This window comes from Spermophilus citellus (assembly GCF_964194105.1).
Source record: "Spermophilus citellus genome assembly, chromosome: 10".
Classification (NCBI taxonomy): domain Eukaryota; kingdom Metazoa; phylum Chordata; class Mammalia; order Rodentia; family Sciuridae; genus Spermophilus; species Spermophilus citellus.
In genome coordinates this window covers 110,531,007-110,551,744 of record NC_138197.1, presented here as the reverse complement: position 1 = coordinate 110,551,744, position 20,738 = coordinate 110,531,007, and the positions used below count along the sequence as shown (strand labels likewise).

Sequence of the window (20,738 nt, the reverse complement as noted above, 5' to 3'; positions counted from 1 at the left end):
TGGGGCGGGGAACGCGGGGGAGGGGGCCAGGTCGGAGGAAAACCCGCCCGAGCCCACACCCGAGCAGGGACTACATTTCCCGAGGGGCCTCGGCAGCGGCGGCGGCGGGCGCGGCAACGTCCCCCGGAAGTGGAGCCCGGGACTTCCACTCGTGCGTGAGGCGAGCGGAGCCGGAGACGAAACCAGAGGCCGAACTCGGGATCTGACAAGATGGCCGGGCTGCCCCGCAGGATCATCAAGGTAACTGCCAGGCCGGTCTCTGGCTTCTCACTCTGCTTGGGTCTGTCGGAGTGGTGTGTCGAGTGGCCCTAGGCTTTCTCCGGTCCGCGGCCCTCGCTGAGAGGCCCGAGGCAACGCGGAGAGGGTCTGGCGGCCGCGGCGAGGGAAGTCGGGCGCTGGGGAGGGGGCGCTGGGGAGACTTCCGGCCGCGGCGGGGCAGCCGGGCGGCGGGCACCGGGGCTTCCAAGAGGCCGCCCCGCGGGCGGGGAGGCCTGGCCCGCGTCCGGGCGGAGGGTGGGGCTACAGGGCTGCAGTGCTGCGGGGCTCTGGTCTTGGGCGCGGGCAGGCGCGGGCCTCCGCGGTCTCTCAGACCACCCTGGGGCGGCGGCCGCGGGCGCGCGGGAATCGCGGCTTGGCCCGGACTCTGCGCGGGGGTTGTGGCCCACCAAGGCCGCTCAGCCCCGGAGTCCCTTTTCTGCCGGGCTAGGAGGGCGGGGGTGCGGCAGCCCTGGGTGCAGAATGAATGAATCGGGAGGGTGAGGCCGGGCGGGGCCCTGCGTCCCGGGAGACGGCCCCCGGAGGGCCTCGCGTCCTGCCGCGGTAGGCACACGCTCGATTCTGGCTGGCGGGGTCCGAGACGGGGACGCTCCGCGCAGAGTTGCCCCGGCTTCCGCGGTCTTCTCTCCTAAATGCATTTCCGCTCGTTATCTCCATGAAGTGATTTTACTCTGGTTGGCAAACTCCTGTGTGAGCTGTTTCTGTTACGAGGAAATAGTTTAACATGAGGTTGCGGGAGGGCCGCAGTTGAGGGAGAGCTTATGAAATCTTTTGCCTCTGGGTTTTGTGCGCTTTATTTGTTTAAACCGTCTTTCCCCTGTTTATGAATCCTATAGTTTGACTAGTACATATGAAACCATGAAAAATTTTGATTGATGTCTTGTTTTTGTAAATTCTTTACATAACATCAGTGAGTTCTCAGACCAGATAAATTTCTTGCATTCCACGAAAACTAAAATTTGTATTTTTTTCATAAAAAATTAGTTGAACATCTATATTGCTCACTATGCCAGCAAATGATTAATTTTGCAGCTTGATTTTGCTCGATATGAACTGGTGAACATATTTAATCGTGTTCTTTTTATCCAAAGTTTTTGGGGAAGAGATGCATACTAGGCGGAAGACCTCTTAGGCGTCGAAGGATGTATTGGGTAGTGTTTCATGCAATCACGATTCAATATGTTAGACATGGAGGGTTGTGTGTCATTGACCAGAAGGTGCTTGATTTAGAAAATTTAGACCTTTTATGCCGTGCACGGTGGCACAACACCCGGAATCCCAGCGACTCAGGAGGCTGAAGCTGAGGCAGAAGTTCTCAAGTTTGAGACCAGCAAGGACAACTTAACGGCCCTGTCTCAAAAAAAAAAAAAAAAAAAAAAGGAAAGGATTGGGGGTATAGCTCAGTAGAGGGTCCCTGGGTTCAATCCCAGTACCGTAAAAGCAAAGCAAAAAAAAAAAAAAAAAAAGAAAGAAAGAAAGAAAAGAAAAGAAAGAAAACCCAAAACACTTCTGTAAGGTAGAAATTCTTAGAAATGAGGGAAGAACAGATTGTCAGTGAGCACTGGAGTCTAATAATCTGAACCTTCATGGTTGTATTATGGATTTGTTTTAGACTCTGTCCAAGGAGGTTTAATTATCATATACCTTGGAAGGTTCTTACAGTGTGGTTTTGGTTATGATGCAGTTACATATCCACCAACGATCATGCTTATGGAGGCCCAGTTGAAAAGTGAGAACTGTGCACCAAATATCTTCGAGTTTTTATTTATTGTTACTTAGGTTATGGTCTAAGTACCTATCAGAAATTGACATTAAAGGCAATTCTCTAAAATACATAGTGAACTAAACATTTACCTGCATTTTTCCCATTTTTGCTTGATTTTGAAGAGGTGAATCAGTCATACAAAAGCCTTCGATGGAAGAATAAATTTTTTGTAAACTTGTTTATAAATTTGCAGAAATGGTTGAAAGCAATAAGTTGGAGTTTTCATAATTAAATTAATTTGTCATGGGCTGGGGGATATAGCTTGCCTCACATGCCCAAGGCCCTGGGTTCAGTCCCCAGTACCACAAAGGAAAAAAATAATAATTTGGCATTCATTAAATTTATGCTAAGCATCTATATTTTACTGTTTAAAATGATAACTTATACTGTAACATAACCTTAATTTTACAATATCTTACTGATAACATCTCTAATGAATTTGCCTTGATTTTTGTCATGTAAAGGTTAAAATTAGTGGGCTGGGATTGTAGCTCAGTGGTAAAGTACTTGTTTTGCATGTGGAAGGTACTGGGTTCGGTCCTTAGCACCACATAAAAATATATTATATCCATCTACAATTAAAAACATTTTAAGAAAAAAGGTTAAAATTAGTGGCCTCGGTTTAATATATTTACAGCTATAAAGGACAGTTTTAGATTATAATTTTTTAGTGTCCATGCGTGTATTTATGTAGGTTGTTCTATAATCATTGAAAATACTTTCCTTTTTTTTCTTTTTGGCAGTGCTGGGGATTGAACACAGGGGTACTTTACCACCAAAGCAGACCTCCAGCTCTTTTTATTTTTTATTTTGTGAGAGGGTATAAGTTACCAGGACTGACTGGCTACTGACTTCTGATTAGGGTATTACAGATGTGTGCACCACTGTGCCCAGCTTTACTGGACTGTTAATTTATTTCTTGGTGACCTTTTGACTTTTTTTTTCTTTTTTAAATTTTTAATTTTTTTGTATCAGGGATCATTGTCCTTTTTTAATTTTGAGATAGGGTCTCTCTTGCTTAAGACCTTGATAAATTGCTCAGAGTGGCTTTGAACTTGTGATCCTCCTGCCTCAGGCTCCTGAGCAGCTGGGATTTCATGACCTTTTGACTTTCAAATGATGAAATGTAGTGTTGATTATTCTTATCTGATGGAAATAGTAAAATGAGATAGCTTGATTTGGACAACTGGGATTAACATGATGCTCTTTCATAATGGTCATTATTTCCTTTTGCATATTCCTTCAGCCATTTGATCCTTGAAGAAATTTTATGATCTAGACAGTATGTTTTACATTCTAGTAACTGATTCAAATGAATTTCCTAAGGTCTTAAAACTGGCAAGAGGCAGAACTTGGATCTTGACCAGTGTGACCTTCCCCTGTCTCTTGTTATTGGGAAATGACTTAAGGTATGTACAAGTACCTTGCTAACTGTAAATAATTATAAAAATATGACTTTTTTTGAATGACTGTTAACCCAGTTGCTGTCTCACTTGGATTTCCATATCTAATACAGTAGAAAATTCTGTAGGAGCTGCATTTGTAATGTATTCTAAGTCAGACACACAGCCTCATCTCCCAAACCCTTGTTCAGTTCCATCATTCTTTGCCTGACTTGCGGTGTTAGCCTAATTCTAAGTGGCAGCTAGTATTACATGTTACTCTACAGAAGTTCTCTGTCACACTTAAAAGATCTTGACACCTCCCCTCCCCCAGATGCAAGGCTCTACAAGTACCTGAGATCTGCCTATCTCTTAGTGCATCTCCTGGACTTCTGTTCTCTGTAGTCACACTGTTGCTTTGCTGTACCCTGAACATTAACTGGCTTAGGGCTTACTACAGTCACAGGACTAAATTCCTGTTTGTTGCATTGCTCATTTTGCTTTTGTTGTATTCTTGCTCACATGGTGCGTTGTTTGTCTCACTGATATCTACCTTACCTGTCCTATGTAAACCACAGTTTTCTTTTATCTCCTGTATCCCCCTTTTACTGCTCAAAGTTATGAAGAATTTCAGATGACCCGGGTATGGCTCCGTTAATGCCTAGAATAATCCTAAGCACTGAATTATTAACAAAATAAATGAAGGAGCCTTAATTTCAATGGAAAAGTTTTAGGAAAGTTATTCTATATTGTAATGTGATGTTGTTTTGCTTAGTAGATTCTCCCTCAACCAATGTCTGAGCCTTCAGTTAAGTCTTATTCAATCTGTAAAACCAAAATACATCAGTCTTTTACATTGTTGACTAGGACATAAATCACAGTGTATGAAAGGCTGTAAAAGGTACATAGAAAATCAAGACTCCTTTATCTGTCTTCAGCATTTTAGTTCCCTTTCCTCAGAAAATCATTTTTATTGTATGTCTTTCCAGAAAGACTGGAGTGACTCAGTAAATATATGCTAGGCTTCTTTCCCTCCTTATGCAAATTCCCTCCCCAATCCTGCCCCCAGTCCAAGCAACAATATATCTTCAAGGTGACTCATTTTTTTTTTTTAAGGACAACCTTGTGAAGTTTTGCAGTTAGACTTTAACTAATTGTTTATTGATAACTTTTAGATTGTTCCCAAAATTGGGCTATACAAAAAATGCTGTAATGAATGGTTTAATATATCTGGTATTTTGTGTGACACTTGAGTCTTGGTAGTTCTGTTTTTGATAGAGATTTAAAATAGTTTTTTTGTCATCTGGGCTAAAGCTCTTTCAATCTGAGTGGCTGAGCAATTAAAATTTATAGTCATAAAAGCTCAGAGGCACCTATTGTATTTCACTGCATAATTGTCACAGATTTTTATGCCTTTTTTAAAAAATGTTTTTCTCAGAAAAAATGAGATTATGTGAAGCCTTTTTTTTCTTTTAATTTTGCTGGTGTTACTTAAAATTCACTTATTATCCATTTATTACTAAACTGTTTTTGGTGTGAGATTAAGATGCACAGAATACTTACGAATGTACATTAAAATTGACTAGACCAAATTGATGTACATCATCTTTTCATGACAGTTTAGCAGACATTTTTCTGGTGTGGGGAAAAATAGGTACATTAATTGTTATTGATTTGTGCATTATATAGTCTAAATGTTATAGTGGAGAAAATTTACTACAGTGTTGTGAGGCATGAACTTAACAATTTAATCTTCTGTGTCAAAATTTTTGTGCTATCAGTGGTTTCATAATCTGATGCACCACACCATGCACACAAGATGTGTTTATGGTTAGTACTGCAGCACAGTGCTCTAAGCAAACCAGGCAAGTTGGCTTTCATGAATTTACCATGGATGCGCATGAGCTGAGAATTTTAGGCTAGAACTATTGGGCAAGAGAAGACAAATGTATATCCATATGCTATTGGTGAAATACATTGCCGTTCTGTTTACCTTTTAAGGGGAGTGACAAACAGAATTATCCCATGCAGCATATAAACCAATTTTTGGACTGGAAAAAATAAGGTGCGACATTATGTCTGTGAAATATGGTAAAACATCTGTAAAATGAGAAAGCCTCCCTTTTCCCTATCTTTCATAAAGAAAAATTAGAGTTGGGAGCTGGGGATGTAGCTCAGTTGTAGAGTGCTGGCTTACAATGCATGAAGTTATTTTGGGAACAAATGAGATCTATAGTTAGGGCCTTTATGTGTTACATTGAATAGTGAGATTCTTTTAATTGTCTTTAATCATGAAAACCGTAAAATGCAGTCTTAAGAAACAGTTAAAATCAAGGAGTTGATCTACTTAATTAAAGCCTAGCAAGCTAGTCGCCTGAGATTAGAATTCCACCGGTCTGCACATACTGACTTTTCTAATAGCTGAGGATGAGTTTTTGAGACAGAGTTTTGCTAAGTTGTTGAGGTTAGCCTTGAATTCAGGATCTTATGCCGAAGCCTCCTGAGGCACTGGGATTACAGGCATGCACCAGTGTGCCTCAGTGTCTGATTTTTTTTTTTTTTTTTAAGGCTTTCCAAGTCGTTGATGGGCCTTTATTTTATTTATTTATATGTGCTGTGAGAATCAAACCCACTGCCTTCACACGTTCTAGGCAAGTGCTTTACCACTGAGCCACAACCCCAGTCCTCAGTATCTGGTTTTGCATTGACTAGAGAGTTCTGTTTGTTTAGTTTTTAATAATTATGTATAGTTAATAATAAAAGTGATTCAGAAAAGTGTCCTGTTTTTAAGCCCTGAAAATCTTTTGACTGATAATTGGTTTTCCCCCATTATAAAAAAGAAAACACAAAAAGCTTATGGTGAAGATTAGTGCATTATCAGTTGTAATTAAGTCACCTTTGGAAACAGATAGGCTTGTATAGTAAAAATTTGACCAGAAACGGTGTGATTCTTAGCTCTTTTGGTTGGTGTCCCATACAGAAATTTTCTGACCTTCCTAGGAAAATAAACCAATATTTTTACATATGACTTCTGGGAATTTAGATTTCTTGTTAAAACTTATTTGTGGCTTTCCTAAGTCTCCTTGGGCTTCATGTTAAGAATCCCTGGACTGCTTTTTAGTAGTGATTGAACTTTTAGGTTTCAAAAAGAATAATGTTTAATATAAGACTTAATGTTTTGATTATGAACTGTGGGGATAATTGAAAATAAATTAAAAATAGCAGGCAGTTGAGTTTTTAAAGTCTGTATTCAGCTCTTCCTTCAGTCCAGATTGATCAACTCCCACACAGTAGAAATTGAATTTTGTGAAATTATCAAGCACTTCGTGAGTATCCACCACACTAAGGCAGCAAGCATTTGCTTTGCTGAAGTTTGGAGTTTTTTTCCAATATATGTCATCATCACTCTAAATTATAACCTTAGATTTTCATATAGTAGAGAATGTCTTTTCTTTTTCTTCATGAGGACTTAATAGGCCGAATAAATTGGATGACCAGAATTTCTGAATTGGCAGCTCAATACCTTTTCTTTCTCTGTACTTTGTTAGAATGATTTATCTGTATAAATGCATTTAAGAAGACCATAACTGGGGTTGTGGTTATGGCTCAGTGGTAGAGTGCTTGCCTGGAATGTGTGAGGTACTGGATTTGATCCTTAGCACCACATAAAAATAAATAAGTAAGATAAAGGTATTAAAAAGAAAAAGACAATAACTTACACTACAGTTTGGTCCATACTATTTCATACATTCATTATAGTGAGTTTGGATTGCACATGACTTATGGAAATGAATACCAGAAAACAAGGAAATGAGGACAGTAGTATCCAGCGGGGGCTTTGGACATTACAGTTGTCACCAACAGTTTCTTTTTTTCTTTTTTTTTTTTTTAAGAGAGAGGAGAGAGAGAGAGAATTTTTAATATTTTTATTTTTTAGTTCTCGGCGGACACAACATCTTTGTTGGTATGTGGTACTGAGGATGGAACCCGGGCCGCACGCATGCCAGGCGGGCGCGCTACCGCTTGAGCCACATCCCCAGCCCACCAACAGTTTCAATGTTATGGTATACAGTATTGTTTTAAAAACAAATCTGAAATGCTAATATTGTAATGTTATGAAACACGGTGTGTGTGTGTGTGTGTGTGTGTGTGTGTGTGTGTGTAAAATGAATTGGACTCTTGCTTTATTGCAATTGAAGTGTTTTTTTTTTTTTTTTGCAAATGTATATGAAGGGATAATGGATATACAAATTAGGAAATCTGATAATAGCTGGTCAGCTACTTTAGCTAAATTCTTAACTTAGAGGTTCCTCCCAAGTAAAGCTGCTGCCGCCTCTTTTTTAATATTCATTTTGTATATTATATACATTGTAGAATCAAAATAGTCCAAGAGACTGAAAACTGTGGCCCTTGGGTCCTGTGGCAGAAACATGACTGGTTCAAAGAATGTATAACTGGGTAAGAGCCCTCAGAATCAACAGAAAAAAATTGTTATTCACTCTTTTAAGAGCTGAATGACCCTATTAGGATTGTTGTTAGGTTTGTTAAAATCTCAAATGAAGTTATTCTAAAATTTCCTAAGGGTACCTAGGTATAGATATTTTTATAATTCTGAATTGTCCTTTAACTCAGATGTTTCTGAATACCTAAAATTCTGCTATAATGTAAAGTTTTCAAATTTTTTTTTATCTGGTTCTGGAGATTGAACCTAGGACTTCACACATGCCAAGCACAAATATTGTTATACTATTACCCAGCTACACCCCCAACCCTTAAAGTATTTTGAAACATTGGTTTCAGAATCTAATGTTAACTTTTTTTTTTTTTTTTTAATAACAAAAAGGCTATTTTATCTTCAGCTTTGTGTATCATCGAAGTTTCTGTCAATTCGGTAGTTTTGGGCAAATCAATTTGTGTTTTCAGTCTTTGCAAATCTAGGGATTTTAGCATCATTGTTAAGAAATCACTAGAGCCAGGCGCAGTGGTGCATGCCTGTAACCCCAGTGGCTTGGGAGGCTGAGGCATGAGGAATGAGAGTTCAGAGCCAGCCTCAGTGCAAATCAGTGAGACCTGTTTCTAAATAAAATATAAATCAGGGCTGGGGATGTGGCTCAACGCTCTTGAGTTTAATCCCCGGTATAAAAAAAAAAAAGCACTAGAAAGAAATGTTAACAAATACTATCCTTGTGTCATCATGTGGATAATTTTTTAATTTCTCTACAACTTTTTAAGATACCTTTATATTATAGTTCACACTCAGGAGGATGTTATTTCACAAGTAAACTTTTTTTTTTTTTTTTTGATACATAAAGGGCAGTTGGATAATCATCTTACAGTGAAGTAGAGGCAAAGTGGCTTTAGGTAAGACAAGGCCAAATTTCAGTCTTTCTTAACTTCGTGACTTTTTTGCCTTTCTGATATCCACTCATATGATGTGTTTTGGTTAAATTAATTGGACATTTATCAAATGCACAATATGTATTCAGCACTAAGCCATGTGAATAAGATAGGCATCCCTGTCTAATGGAAAACAAATTACTGTAAGTTGTATTTTGAAAACGGAAAAGCAGGGGATTTGCCATAGTCTAAAGATCAAGGAAAGATGACTGTTGAGTGTTTTATATTTGAAAAGTAGGAGTTGACCTGGACAAGAGAAGAAGAAAATTGAGTTTGGGAGAAGGAAGTAACTTTTAGTACGAAAGCTGAAAGGAGTGATAGAGTGAGAATGGTACATTCTAGAAATCAAGCATGTGTGATAGATAATGCCTTGTAATTTTTAAGAGGGCTATGAAAAACTATTACTGTTTAATTACTAAGCAAAGAACATTGGTATCAAGAACTTTTGGGCAAACAGAGCGTTGCTGATTTTTTAAATTGTTAAATTCAGATTTAGTATGCAGATTATATTCATTAGAGTATACTATGGTGTCTTCTTTTTTTGAATTTTAGTTTTTAGTTGTAATTGAATACAATACTTTTTTTTTTTTAAAGAGAGAGTGAGAGAGGAGAGTGAGTGAGAGAGAGAGAGAGAGAGAGAATTCTCAATATTTATTTTTTAGCCTGTTGGTATGTGGTGCTGAGGATCGAACCCGGGCGGCACGCATGCCAGGCGAGCGCGCTACCGCTTGAGCCACATCCCCAGCCCTGAATACAATACTTTGATTTTATTTATTTTTATGTGGTGCTGAGGATCGAATCCAGAGTCTTGAGTTTATTTTTTAGTTGTAGTTGGACACAATACCTAACCTTTTGGCCGGGGGAAGTTAGTACTGGGGATTGAACTGAGGAGCAGTCGACCACTGAGCCATATCCCCAGCTCTATTTTCTATTTTATTTAGAGACAGGGTCTCACTGAGTTGCTTAGCACTTTGCTTTTGCTGAGGCTGGCTTTGAACTCGCATTCCTCCTGCCTCAGCCTCCTGAGGCACTGGGATTACAGGCGTGCGCCACTGTGCCCAGCTAGGGTTTTTTTGGTACCAGGGATTGACCCAGGGTCGCTTAACCATTGAGCCACATCTCCAGCCCTTTATTTATTTTGAGACAGGGACTCGCTGAGTTGCTTAGGCCCTTCCTAAGTTGCTGAGGCATGCTGTGAATTTTTTTTTTTTTTTTTTTGGTACCCGGGATTGAACTCAGGGGTACTGCACACTAGCCCTATTTTTGTATTTTTGTACCATGCCCGGCTTGTTGTGAATTCTTGATCCTCCTGCCTCAGCCTCCAGATCCCCAGCCCCTGCCACTGCATTGCATGCCCATGGTCATAGTTTTTTATTATGTAAAATATTTACATCTTCCTGGGAGCATAGTGGTGCAGGGCTGTAATTCCAGCAACTGGGGAGGCTGAGGCAGGAGGATTGGGAGTTCAAAGCCAGCCTTAGCAATTTAGGGAGGCACTTATCAACTCAGCAAGATCCTGTCTCTAAATAAAATACAAAAAAGGGCTTGGGATGTGGCTCAGTGGTTGAATGCCCTTGAATTCAATCCCCAGTACCAAAAAAAAATTACATTTTTTAATTGAAAGTGTATAGTAGGCCCCTTTCTAACCATGTTACATGCACTGATTTAATTATAACAGCAATCCTATGATATGAATGTTAGTGTTCTCCCTGTTTTATTCATAAGGTATCTTGCACCAGAGGAGTTAATTTGTAGAGCTGTGATATGAACCCAGGTGGTTTGATTGTCTAGACATCATTCAGGTGCTGCTTGTGGAATGTGCCAAAACACATCTGCCCCTTTGGTAATGCATGTATAATTTTTATATCATTTGTACAAAAGGAGTTGAAACATGTCCACCTGTAGGATCTAAGTGCTTTTAGCTTTTTTTCTTATCAGAAATCTTGTCAATGCATTTTAACCTGTTTAATAAAACTGTTCAGTAATATAGTTGTCCTTAAAGTGGAACACTTCTGGTTAGGTGTCATAGTCTTCTGCCTTCTTAGGTCCCTGGATTTGGGTACATTTTTGTGGTTCTGTAGGAAGGGACTAGAGAGCATTTGTTCTTCCCTTTCCTGTTCTTTCTTTTTCTTTTTTAAATATTTATTTTTTAGTTGCAGTTGGACACAGTATCTTTATTTTTATGTGGTGCTGAGGATCGAACCCAGGGCCTTGCACATGCTAGGCGAGTGCTCCACAGCTGAGCCACAACCCCAGCTCACTACTATTTTTTTTTTTGGGGGGGGCAGTGTTGGGGATTGAACCCAGGGCCCTGTACATGCAAGGCAAGCACTCTGCCAACTGAGCTATATCCCCAGCCCCCTTTCCTGTTATTTCTTACCTGCAAAATATATTTGTAATATTACTGGATCATACTAAACACATGGTAGTAATTTTAAGCAAGGATTTTTTTACTCAGTAAGTATAAAAATAGATTAGAATTATCTTGCACTTATGTACTAAATTGAATTTTGCATTTTCAACTTGGGGAATGGTATCTGTACCTGATTGAATTTCCTCACTCCCATTTGGGAAGAATAAGGAAAAGTGCTTTTCCACTATAGTTCCCCTGTGCCTGCAAATATAATTCTTGCTTTGGCTTTTAGAAAAAACTTTTTTTTTTTTCTTTCAGTTGAAGACATAATAATTTACACTTAAAATACTTGACACTTCTTATGCTTGTCTGTAAAGAGCTATTGTCATTAAGTAACACTTTTTCAAATAAAGCAGTGTCTACCTTGTCTTTATTGTTATGGTTCAACCCAAGTGTTGGGAGTTCCGTTTAGGTGCCTGCCACTGACTGATTATAGAGGCCAAATTTTGCATATTTTTTATCAGAATTTTCTCCCAGGTTAGTTGGTAGGGATGCTGATGTATTGATGACAATGGTAGGGACAAAGTGATATTTTCTCTGAGCACTTGTTTATAATCTGAGGGATTATGTTTATTAGAATTTTGCATTTTCAAATGCAGAATTCAATTATGGGTCTAGGGTGTTTGTTAAGCTTGACAATTTGGCATGTTGGTTTTTTTTTTTTAATTTTTTAATATTTATTTTTTTAGTATTGGCAGACACAACATCTTTGTTTGTATGTGGTGCTGAGGATCGAACCCGGGCCGCACGCATGCCAGGCGAGCATGCTACCACTTGAGCCACATCCCCAGCCCTGGCACGTTGTTTTGTTTTGAGATTTCCAGATGGTTTTTGTGTGCATCTGGCAGAAACACTGGTATTTATGTGTGCTTCTATTCCCTGCAAAAATGGGTGGGATATGGGGGACACAATCATATAGCCAGTATTGCCTTTAATAAAATACAAAGGCAAAAGAGTAGGAACACCAAAAAAGTGACAGACTAAGTAGGGAAATCCTCAAAATTATTTTAGGGAAAGAGTTTCGTTAGAGAGTAACATTTGAACTGAATTTTGAAGAAGTAGGAAGGTAGGGTGTGGGATAGGTAGTATGTCATTCTATGTAGACATATCAAACCCTAGGAAGATGTTTGAGTAATGCTACAACTGTAACATGAGTCAGCACTTCTGCTTAGACTATAGATCAAAATTTAATTTGAAAAGTTTTTTTTTCTTCAGAGTAGTTCATGAATTACATACTCATCACTAAAATCTCAGTTAATATGCCATATATGTTATATACTAAAAGGAGTCAAAATAATAAATTACTCCTTCACTTTGTTTTGCTATTTCAATCTTTAATTCATAGGCAAAATGCTACTGTTTCACTGAATATTCAAGGAAAACCTAAATGCTTCACTTAATGTTTTTGAGGTATAATTCATAAACCGTAAAATTCATCACTTTAAAGTGTGCAGTGAAGTGGTTTTTAATATATTCATAAAGCTGTATGACTATCACCTCTAATTCTAAAAGATTTAATCGCTCCAAAAAGAAACCGTGTACCTGCTGGAGTTAGTCTCCATCTCTACTTCTCCCACTTTGGAAACTTAATCTATTTTCAGTCTCTGGATTTGCCAATTCTGTATATTTCATGTAAAAGAAATCATAACAGTATGTGACTTTTTCTGTCTGGATCTTTCACTTAACAATGTTTTCAAAGGTTTATCTATATTGTATCATTCCTGTGTAATTTTTTTTTTTAGCTGACATTTTTTCTAAATACTTTAGAGAAATGGCAGAAAAAGCAAGGCAGTTTTAGGAGGTAGGGAGTCTATACTGGCTCTTATAAAACTAGTCACATTTGAAGCCCACATTGTTCTAGAACATTTAAGAAATACTCTTCAGGCCTTGTGAGGGAGATACCTATCTCTCTCTCTCTCTCTCTCTCTCTCTCTATATATATATATATATATATATATATATATATATATATAAAATCAGATATATATATTTGTCTTAAGTAGTAGTAAATATTTGTCTTTATAGAGTAGATTGCTGTAGGCTAAGAAATTTTAAACTGGACATGTTGAATATTGGGTAGAAATCAGATTTGGGTTATCTTTGTGTTTAAGAGTCTGTGACGTTGTCCACATCACTCCCTGGGCCTTAAAATTTGATGATTCTGGGCTGGGGATGTGGTCCAGTGGTGGAACACTTTCAATGTAGCATGCTCAAGATCCTAGGTTCTATCCTCAGCACTGCAAAAACAAACAAATGAATGGTGATTCTGTGATCCAGTAGGGTAATTTAAAACAATATGAGGCTGTTTGCCGGGTGTGGTGGTCCTTGCCTGTAATCCCAGTGGCTTGGGAGGCTGAGGCAGGAGGATCAAGTTCAAAGCCAGCCTCAACAATAGTGAGGCACTAGCAACTCAATGACACCCTGTCTAAATAAAATACAGATTAGGACTGGGGATGTGGCTCAGTAGTTGAGTGCCCGAGTTCAATCTCTGGTCTTTCCCCCTACCCCGACATGCAAAAAGGGGGGGGCACAAATGTTCAGAGTGTCCGTATTCTAAAAATAAGTGTGTAGCTTTCCAGTATAACTAATGGAAGGCTTGTATCATATCTGTTATACTAATTTTTAATCCTTTGAGTGTTTGTATTCTCATGGGGTTCAGACTGGGCTTTTTCTCATTAAAGACTTTCCTAAACACTGTCATTCACTTCTCTGGCTTTAGTCATTGATTCTGAAACCTTAGGTCTCCTCAATTGCCGGCTTTTTATTTCCACTTAGATGTCTTGCAGGCATTTAAAAAGCAACTTTGTTTTTTAACATGAAATGTTTTCATTTTGGTGTCCCTCTCTTGTATACATCAGCACTGGTAGTATCCTCCCACCCCTTTTCTCTCTGAGAGATTTATTTGGGGAAGCAGCTATACATTCAGGGGAAAATGTGGGCCATCTCCAGAGAGAGAGAGAGAGAGAGAGAGAGAGACTTTATTCATATCATCACTATTAACCCAGTTGCCTGAGATCTCTTTCCCTTCCTCTAGACATCTTTGTGTGTGAGCTTTTATTCCTCTTCTGGATTTTGTTGGCAGTGATCTCAGAACTTCTCCCCTTTTCTTTGCTTATTTAGAAACACACACACAATTTTTCATATTGACATTCTGAAAACAGAGATGTGATCATGTAGCTCTATTGGGTTCAAACTCCTTAACCTTGTATTTTTTGGGGGAGGGGGCACTGTTTAGTGGGAATTGAACTCGGGCACTTGGCCACTTAGCCATCTCCAGCCCTATTTTGTATTTTATTTAGAGACAGGGTCTCACTGAGTTGTTTAGCGTCTCGCTTTTTGCTGAGGCTGGCTTTGAACTCTCAATACTCCTCTTGTCTCAGCCTCCCGAGCCACTGGGATTACAGGTGTGAGGCACTATGCCGGGCTTAACCTGGTATTCTTCACAGCCTTCCTTTTTATCATAATCATATCATTGGTACTTACTTCCTTGTACTCCTACTCTGTGCAGTCTCTTATGGTGTTTACCAGTCACAATGATGAATTTCCTCTCTCCTGAGTTACCCATGTCTGGCCATCAGTTGGTTCTCTATTGGATAAATTGCAAATTGGACTAATGTTCTGCAGGGATGTTGGGTGGTGCTTATAGGCCCTTCCAGCAGACAAGAACCCTGGAAGAGGCAAGTCTTTGCAGCTCCCTTTAGTATCTCTTTATCTATAGAGTGTAAACAGAGCCCCCTGGGAGATTCTAACCTCCGGAATCCTAAAGTATATAGAAGAACAAGTGACACTGACTTTATACTTGATACACTAATTTCCCATTGTACAAGTTTTAAAGGTTGAAAACTGCCAGATGTGGCCCAACAAACCTACATAACAGGTGGGGAAGTATTTGAAGCCCTTGAGATATGGCAGTGCTTGGCTTTATTTAGCTCTACAGAATTTAGAATTTTATAGGTTGTTTGTGGTACTGAGGATTGAACCCAGGTGGTACTTTATTCTTGAGCCATATCCTGGCTTTTTAAAAATTTTGAAACAGGTCTTTGCTTCCAAGTACCTGGGATTTATAGCATTTTTTTTTTTAAGTATGTTTAGGAGAAAGGCTCCCTTCACTCTAGTTTCATTTGCAGTGTTTTTTTGTTTGTTTGTTTGTTTTTGCTTTTCCGTTCTGTGGCTTGAACCCTGGGGCACTTTAAACCACTGAGTAACATCCCCAGCCCTTGTTGTTATTTTATTTTGAGATAGGGTCTCACTAAGATGCTAAGATCCTTCTGCCTCAGCTCCCAAGTTGCTGGGATTCTAGGTGGCTATTATTGCACCCGGCCAATTTACAGGTTTTTTTTTTTTTTTTTTTTTTTTTCCCTAGTGTTGTTGACATACTATAGAGAAATGTCTTTTTTCATATTAGTTGAACTTTTCCCTCACTTCATTGGGGCATCCATCACATCTGAGAAAAGACAGGACTGTGGTTCTGCCTTTAAGTAAGAGTGTTAGAGAAGAAAGAAGGATTAGAGGGAGAAAATGCCATGGGAGGCAAGCAGAGTGCGCCTGAAGAATTTACCCTCTACCCTGTTGACTTCTGCAGCAGTCCAAGAATTGTCAGAACGAATCAAGAAATGTTTTCTGTTTTTAGCTTTGACATGCCTTTAATTTGTAACTCTGTCATTCACCAAATACAGATAGGTGTAAAATACTGTGGTTGCTGGAGATTCTGAGTTCTAGCTGGGTGAAGTTTGAAAAGAAACTTTGAGCTTGGCATAGTGATGCACACCTGTAACGGGATAAGCCTTGACTCTAAAGTGGGATTCTAATCTATGTTCTGTCACTTGGGAGGTTTCTGTGCATATTTTTAGAAAATGTTTTCAGAGTTGATTTTGAAGATTAAATGAAATAAATCAATTTTAAGGATTAATTCAGGTGTTAAGCCCTTCACTTTGAAATTCTGGCTAAATTTATCTGTCCAATTCATTAGCCTCTGAAAGTCCAGTGCCTTGCTTAGGTTTGGTCATTTATCAAGTAGTTTAAGATCTTAGTTTCCTTTTGTCTGTGGTTCTGGGATTGCTATTAACTGAAACGTTTTGCTCAGCTTTTTTAACAGTTTCCACAGAAGAGCCCACTAATGGCAATCATTTTGCAAATTTAGTAATTTCATTGAAAATTTAGGAGGTTTGGATTGGTGTACACAATGTAGCTCATGGCTGTAAGCCACCACATTGGCTCTTGCTGTTTTTCCTCCATTTTCTTTCTTTAATCTTGTGTTGTTCCATTGCTCAGATTCTCTTTTTTAAATTAATTAATTTATTCTAATTGTTATACATGACAACAGGGCATTTCAATTCATAGTACATATATGGAGCACAATTTTTCATTTCTCTGGTACACAAAGTAGAGTCACACCATTCTTGTCTTCATACATGTACTTAGGGTAATGGTAATCCATCTCATTTCACCATCTTTCCTACCCCCATGCCTCCTCCCTTCCCTTCTCTTCCCTTTGCCCTATCCAATCAGATTCTCTTAACAGAATGTCTAGCAAACAATATAGCTCCTGCCCCCAAATCCAAATTGTTACTCTTCTCAAATTAATTAATATTTCCTGCCCTCAGTGAGTTCAAGATACACTTTGAAAGTGTCATGTGCAACATCAAAGAAAAATTCTGAAAAGTGAAAGCATACTTTGAAAACAGTATAATCTTTTAATGAAGTGTTGACTGAAGTAAGGGAATATATTCTATATTTTAACTGAAATGGTGATTTCACATGTGTATACATTCGCCAAAACTCAAATTGTAAACTTAAAAAATGTCTACATTTAATTATATATAAATTAAATCTCAATAAAGTTGATTTAAAAGAACAAAATGTTAAGTGTATCAGTTATTTTAAAGGTAATTTTGTGTGTGTGTGTGTGGTTTGTTATTAACATAGTCTTATATTGCTGGCTCACATTGCTAGCAACAATGGAGAACAACATTCATATTTTTAAAATATATTGTTGCATTGTTTCAGAGACTCAAGCTATCCTCATGAAGTGGATGAATTTGACCCAGTATTGTACAGGAGTGTTCTGTTATAATACATCTGCTACAGTATGTAAATCTATGCTTACTTCAGTTATAATAAAATCTAAGTTTCCTAGATCGTTCCCTCCTCTGGCATATTAGCACAGATAATATCTTTTGAAATCACAGAAGAATACAAAATCTACCAAGTTATTTACTCAGTCTTGAGCTTTTAAGATTATTCAGCTTTCAGACCAAATGGATAATCTCTGAAATACTAAAGTCTGTAACCTTGTGAATTTGATTTCTTGATCAATTTAATTTCAGTCTTCTAAAAACCTGAGGTAGTGGATAGAATCTCAACCAGTCTAGTCTTGAGGGCAGTGCTCATTAATAAAACAATAAAAGGAAAATGATGGTTAGATTATCAAAGCTTCGGGAAAGGGAAAAAGAGACTTAACACTGATAATCTCTGGTGCTTAGCATTTGGTCTCTTTGAAAGTGTACAACCATAGAGACAATATAAAGGATAAAGCGTTTGAGCAAGAGTGTGCAATAGTTTGTGAAAGTTTGAAAATTCCCTTTTTCTGCACTGGCTTCTTAAAGCTTACCATTTTTGGAAGTTCTTGAAATTTGCACTTTACCAACTCAGTAAGTTTTCTTTTCTCTGTGGTCTCCAGTAATTGTGTAGTTGATCTTTTCATTCAGCTGGTATGGAATGTGAGACACTTGTGAGCATCAGCATTGGACCCAGGCTAGTTGTGGAGATAAGAATAAAGTGGCAAAAAGTGTGTTTAAAGGAAGGGCCTTGTCTTTTTTTTTTTTTTTTTTTTTTTTAAAGCTAGGGATTTAACCCAGGGGCGTTTTACCACGAATATCCTCAGCCCTTTTATCTTTCTGTTTTTTGAAACGTGGTCTCTTGCTAAATTGCTTAGGGCCTTACTAAGTTGCTGAGACTTGCCTGGAACTTGTGATCCTTCTTCAGTCTCCGGGGTTGCAGGTGTGTGCCATCATGCCCAGCAAGGAAACATTTTCCTACAAAAGATGCATACTTACTTTCCCAGCAGCATTTGGTGGCATTTGGTTAATTGCTTACCTCTTTTTTACCCCTTTCTTCCTGGTACTGGATATTGAACCAGGGCCTTTCACCTGGTAGGCAAGTGCTCTTTCACTAAGAGCACTTATATGTGGTGCTGAGGATCGAACCCAGGGCCCCCACATGTACCAGGCAAGTGCTCTACCACTGAGCCACAACCCCAGTCCCATCCCTAGCTCTTTTTAAAAAACCTTTGAATCAAGGTCTAAGTTGCTAGGCTGACTTTGAATTTGAGATCATCCTGCCTCAGACTCCCAAGTAGCTGGTATTTCAGGTGGTTGTGGAGCTTGGTTTCTCAAACCCCCCAAAACAACAACAAAAGCAATGTCAGAAACACTGTTTTTTTGTGGCCAAAATGGCTGGACATTCCTCCTAGTTCTCCAGAACAAAATACTGATTTTAGGGAATGTGGAGAAGTATAAGTTATACAAATCCAGCTCTAGGGTGGTTGGAAGGATTAGAGTGCAAAGAACAGAGCCTAATAGTACTGAGCCCTGTGTGGTGTTGGCTATTAGTGTTATCTGATTTTGCAAAGATACTGATTCAACATAAGAGAATAAATGTTTTCTAGTGAGAGGAAAAATTATGGGTGTCACTTATGTATTAGTTTCACAAAATAAATAATGTTACACATACCCTATGAGGGAGAAAATTTTGAAAGCACAGTGAATGCCTATTTATCAACATTGGGTAGGGAAAATGGAATGTTTTGGGTAAATACACTTCGATTTTATTAGAATTATGTATAATCAGCTTTTCATGAGTTAAACTATTAAAGTTGATTTTTGCAGCTGCTAAACTGGAATTCTATTCTTTAAAGTATCAGGCATGGTATGGTGGTACAAGCCTGTAATAATCCCAGATATTTAAGAGGCTGAGACTGGAGGATTAATTTTTTTACTGCTGGGGATTGAACCCAGGGGTGCTTAACCACTAAACCACATCTCCAGCTGTTTTTTGTTTTGTTTTGTTTTGTTTTTTAAGAGAGAGAGGTTGTCACTTATAGGGCCTTGCTAAGTTGTTGAGGCTAGCTTTGAATTTAGAATCCTTCTACTTCAGCCTCCCAAACCCTGGGATTATAGGCATGCTCCACCACACCCAGCAAGGATCACAATTTCAAGGCTAGCACCTGCAATTTATCCATACTCTGTCTCAAAATAAATAACAAATTAAGAGGGTCTGGGGAGGTAGCACCCCTGGATTCAATCCCCAGTATTTACAAGTATCCGGGCTCTTAACTGTATAACTCCAGGGTGGTGCTGTTCATGCATACTTCAGTGTGAATGGTTGTCTCCTGAAGCTGTACAGTAAAGGAATTTTATTTGGAGGGAGACAGTCCTATTATCCCTGAATCCTAGTTTATCTCACAGTTAGCATGCAGAATGGGAAAGATTCTTGATTTTTCTTTCCTGGAACTAAATTGTGCCAGTGGTGGCACAGTTAGATTGAGAATGCAAGTCCGGACCAACTGTAACTTGTCTTTGTTTGACTGAAAATTCAGCTTCTCTATTTCATCTGTTTTTGTCAGATGAAATACACAGGCTCTTTTCTATTTTTAGGATCCTTAGGCATTACATTTTGTTGTGATTGCTGCATTTGAGAGTGGAATTAACCTGAAGGAAAATGAGTGTGTAAGTAATATATGATATAGCTGTCTATACAAGTTAGAGCCACTAGTTGGTAGGCCAGGAAAAGTACCTTTTTATGTCATACAGTTTCCAAAGAATATTAATTTATCTATAAAATAAGCAGCTGTGAGGAAAGCAGGCAGCAGTAACACAATGAGTAAAAAATGTGCACATTAAAGTTGTAAGGGCTTTTGTCTTTATCAGAACAACAAGAACCAGAACAAGAAAACAACACTGGATTTTGGTTGCTAGGAGTGTGGCTAATTTCATTTCATATTTTCTTTTAATCAAGTAAAAAAATATTTAAAAAAAAACTTGGGATTGAGTATTAGCATAGATGTTAGAGACACAGTCCAAAATATCCCTCTCCTCAGCAGGGAAGACTACTGAACAGTAATTGTGAGCCTCAAAGATGTTATGAAAGGGGGACATCTTATTAGCAGTTAACAATTAAATCATTCTAATAATAATAATAAAACGTGTGGTCAGTTCAGTGCTAGAGAATCTTTGAAATGTCTGGAGACTTAACTTTGAAGATCAGAGAGGTAACTGACTTGTGGCTGGTTATATAGCAGATTGGTCCAATTAAAATTGAAATTAAATTCCAGTGTCCTGGCTCTTGAGGTTTTTTTCTCTACAAGGTATAGAATACCACTTATTTGCCTAGTTATATTTAATAGCTCTCTTTACAAAATTAGTACCATCTTTAAAGACTTTTAAACCATGAAGAAGTTCTTTGATTATATTTAATAGCTCTCTTTACAAAATTAGTACCATCTTTA

At 38.5% G+C, this 20,738-nt stretch overlaps 1 protein-coding gene across 2 annotated transcripts in view; it reads left to right on the top strand.

Annotated features, from left to right (window-relative positions):
• The window catches only part of UBE2N (ubiquitin conjugating enzyme E2 N), a 30,955-nt gene continuing 10,217 nt past the window's right edge, over nt 1-20,738 (top strand). The window contains exons 1-2 of one of the 2 annotated variants that reach the window (XM_081311819.1): nt 1-240; nt 17,240-17,319. In XM_081311819.1, coding sequence (XP_081167945.1) covers nt 17,257-17,319 — 63 coding nt within the window. In that variant the 5' untranslated portion in view covers nt 1-240; nt 17,240-17,256. The remainder of the gene's footprint in view (nt 241-17,239; nt 17,320-20,738) is intronic. The other variant, XM_081311820.1, reaches the window with a different exon arrangement.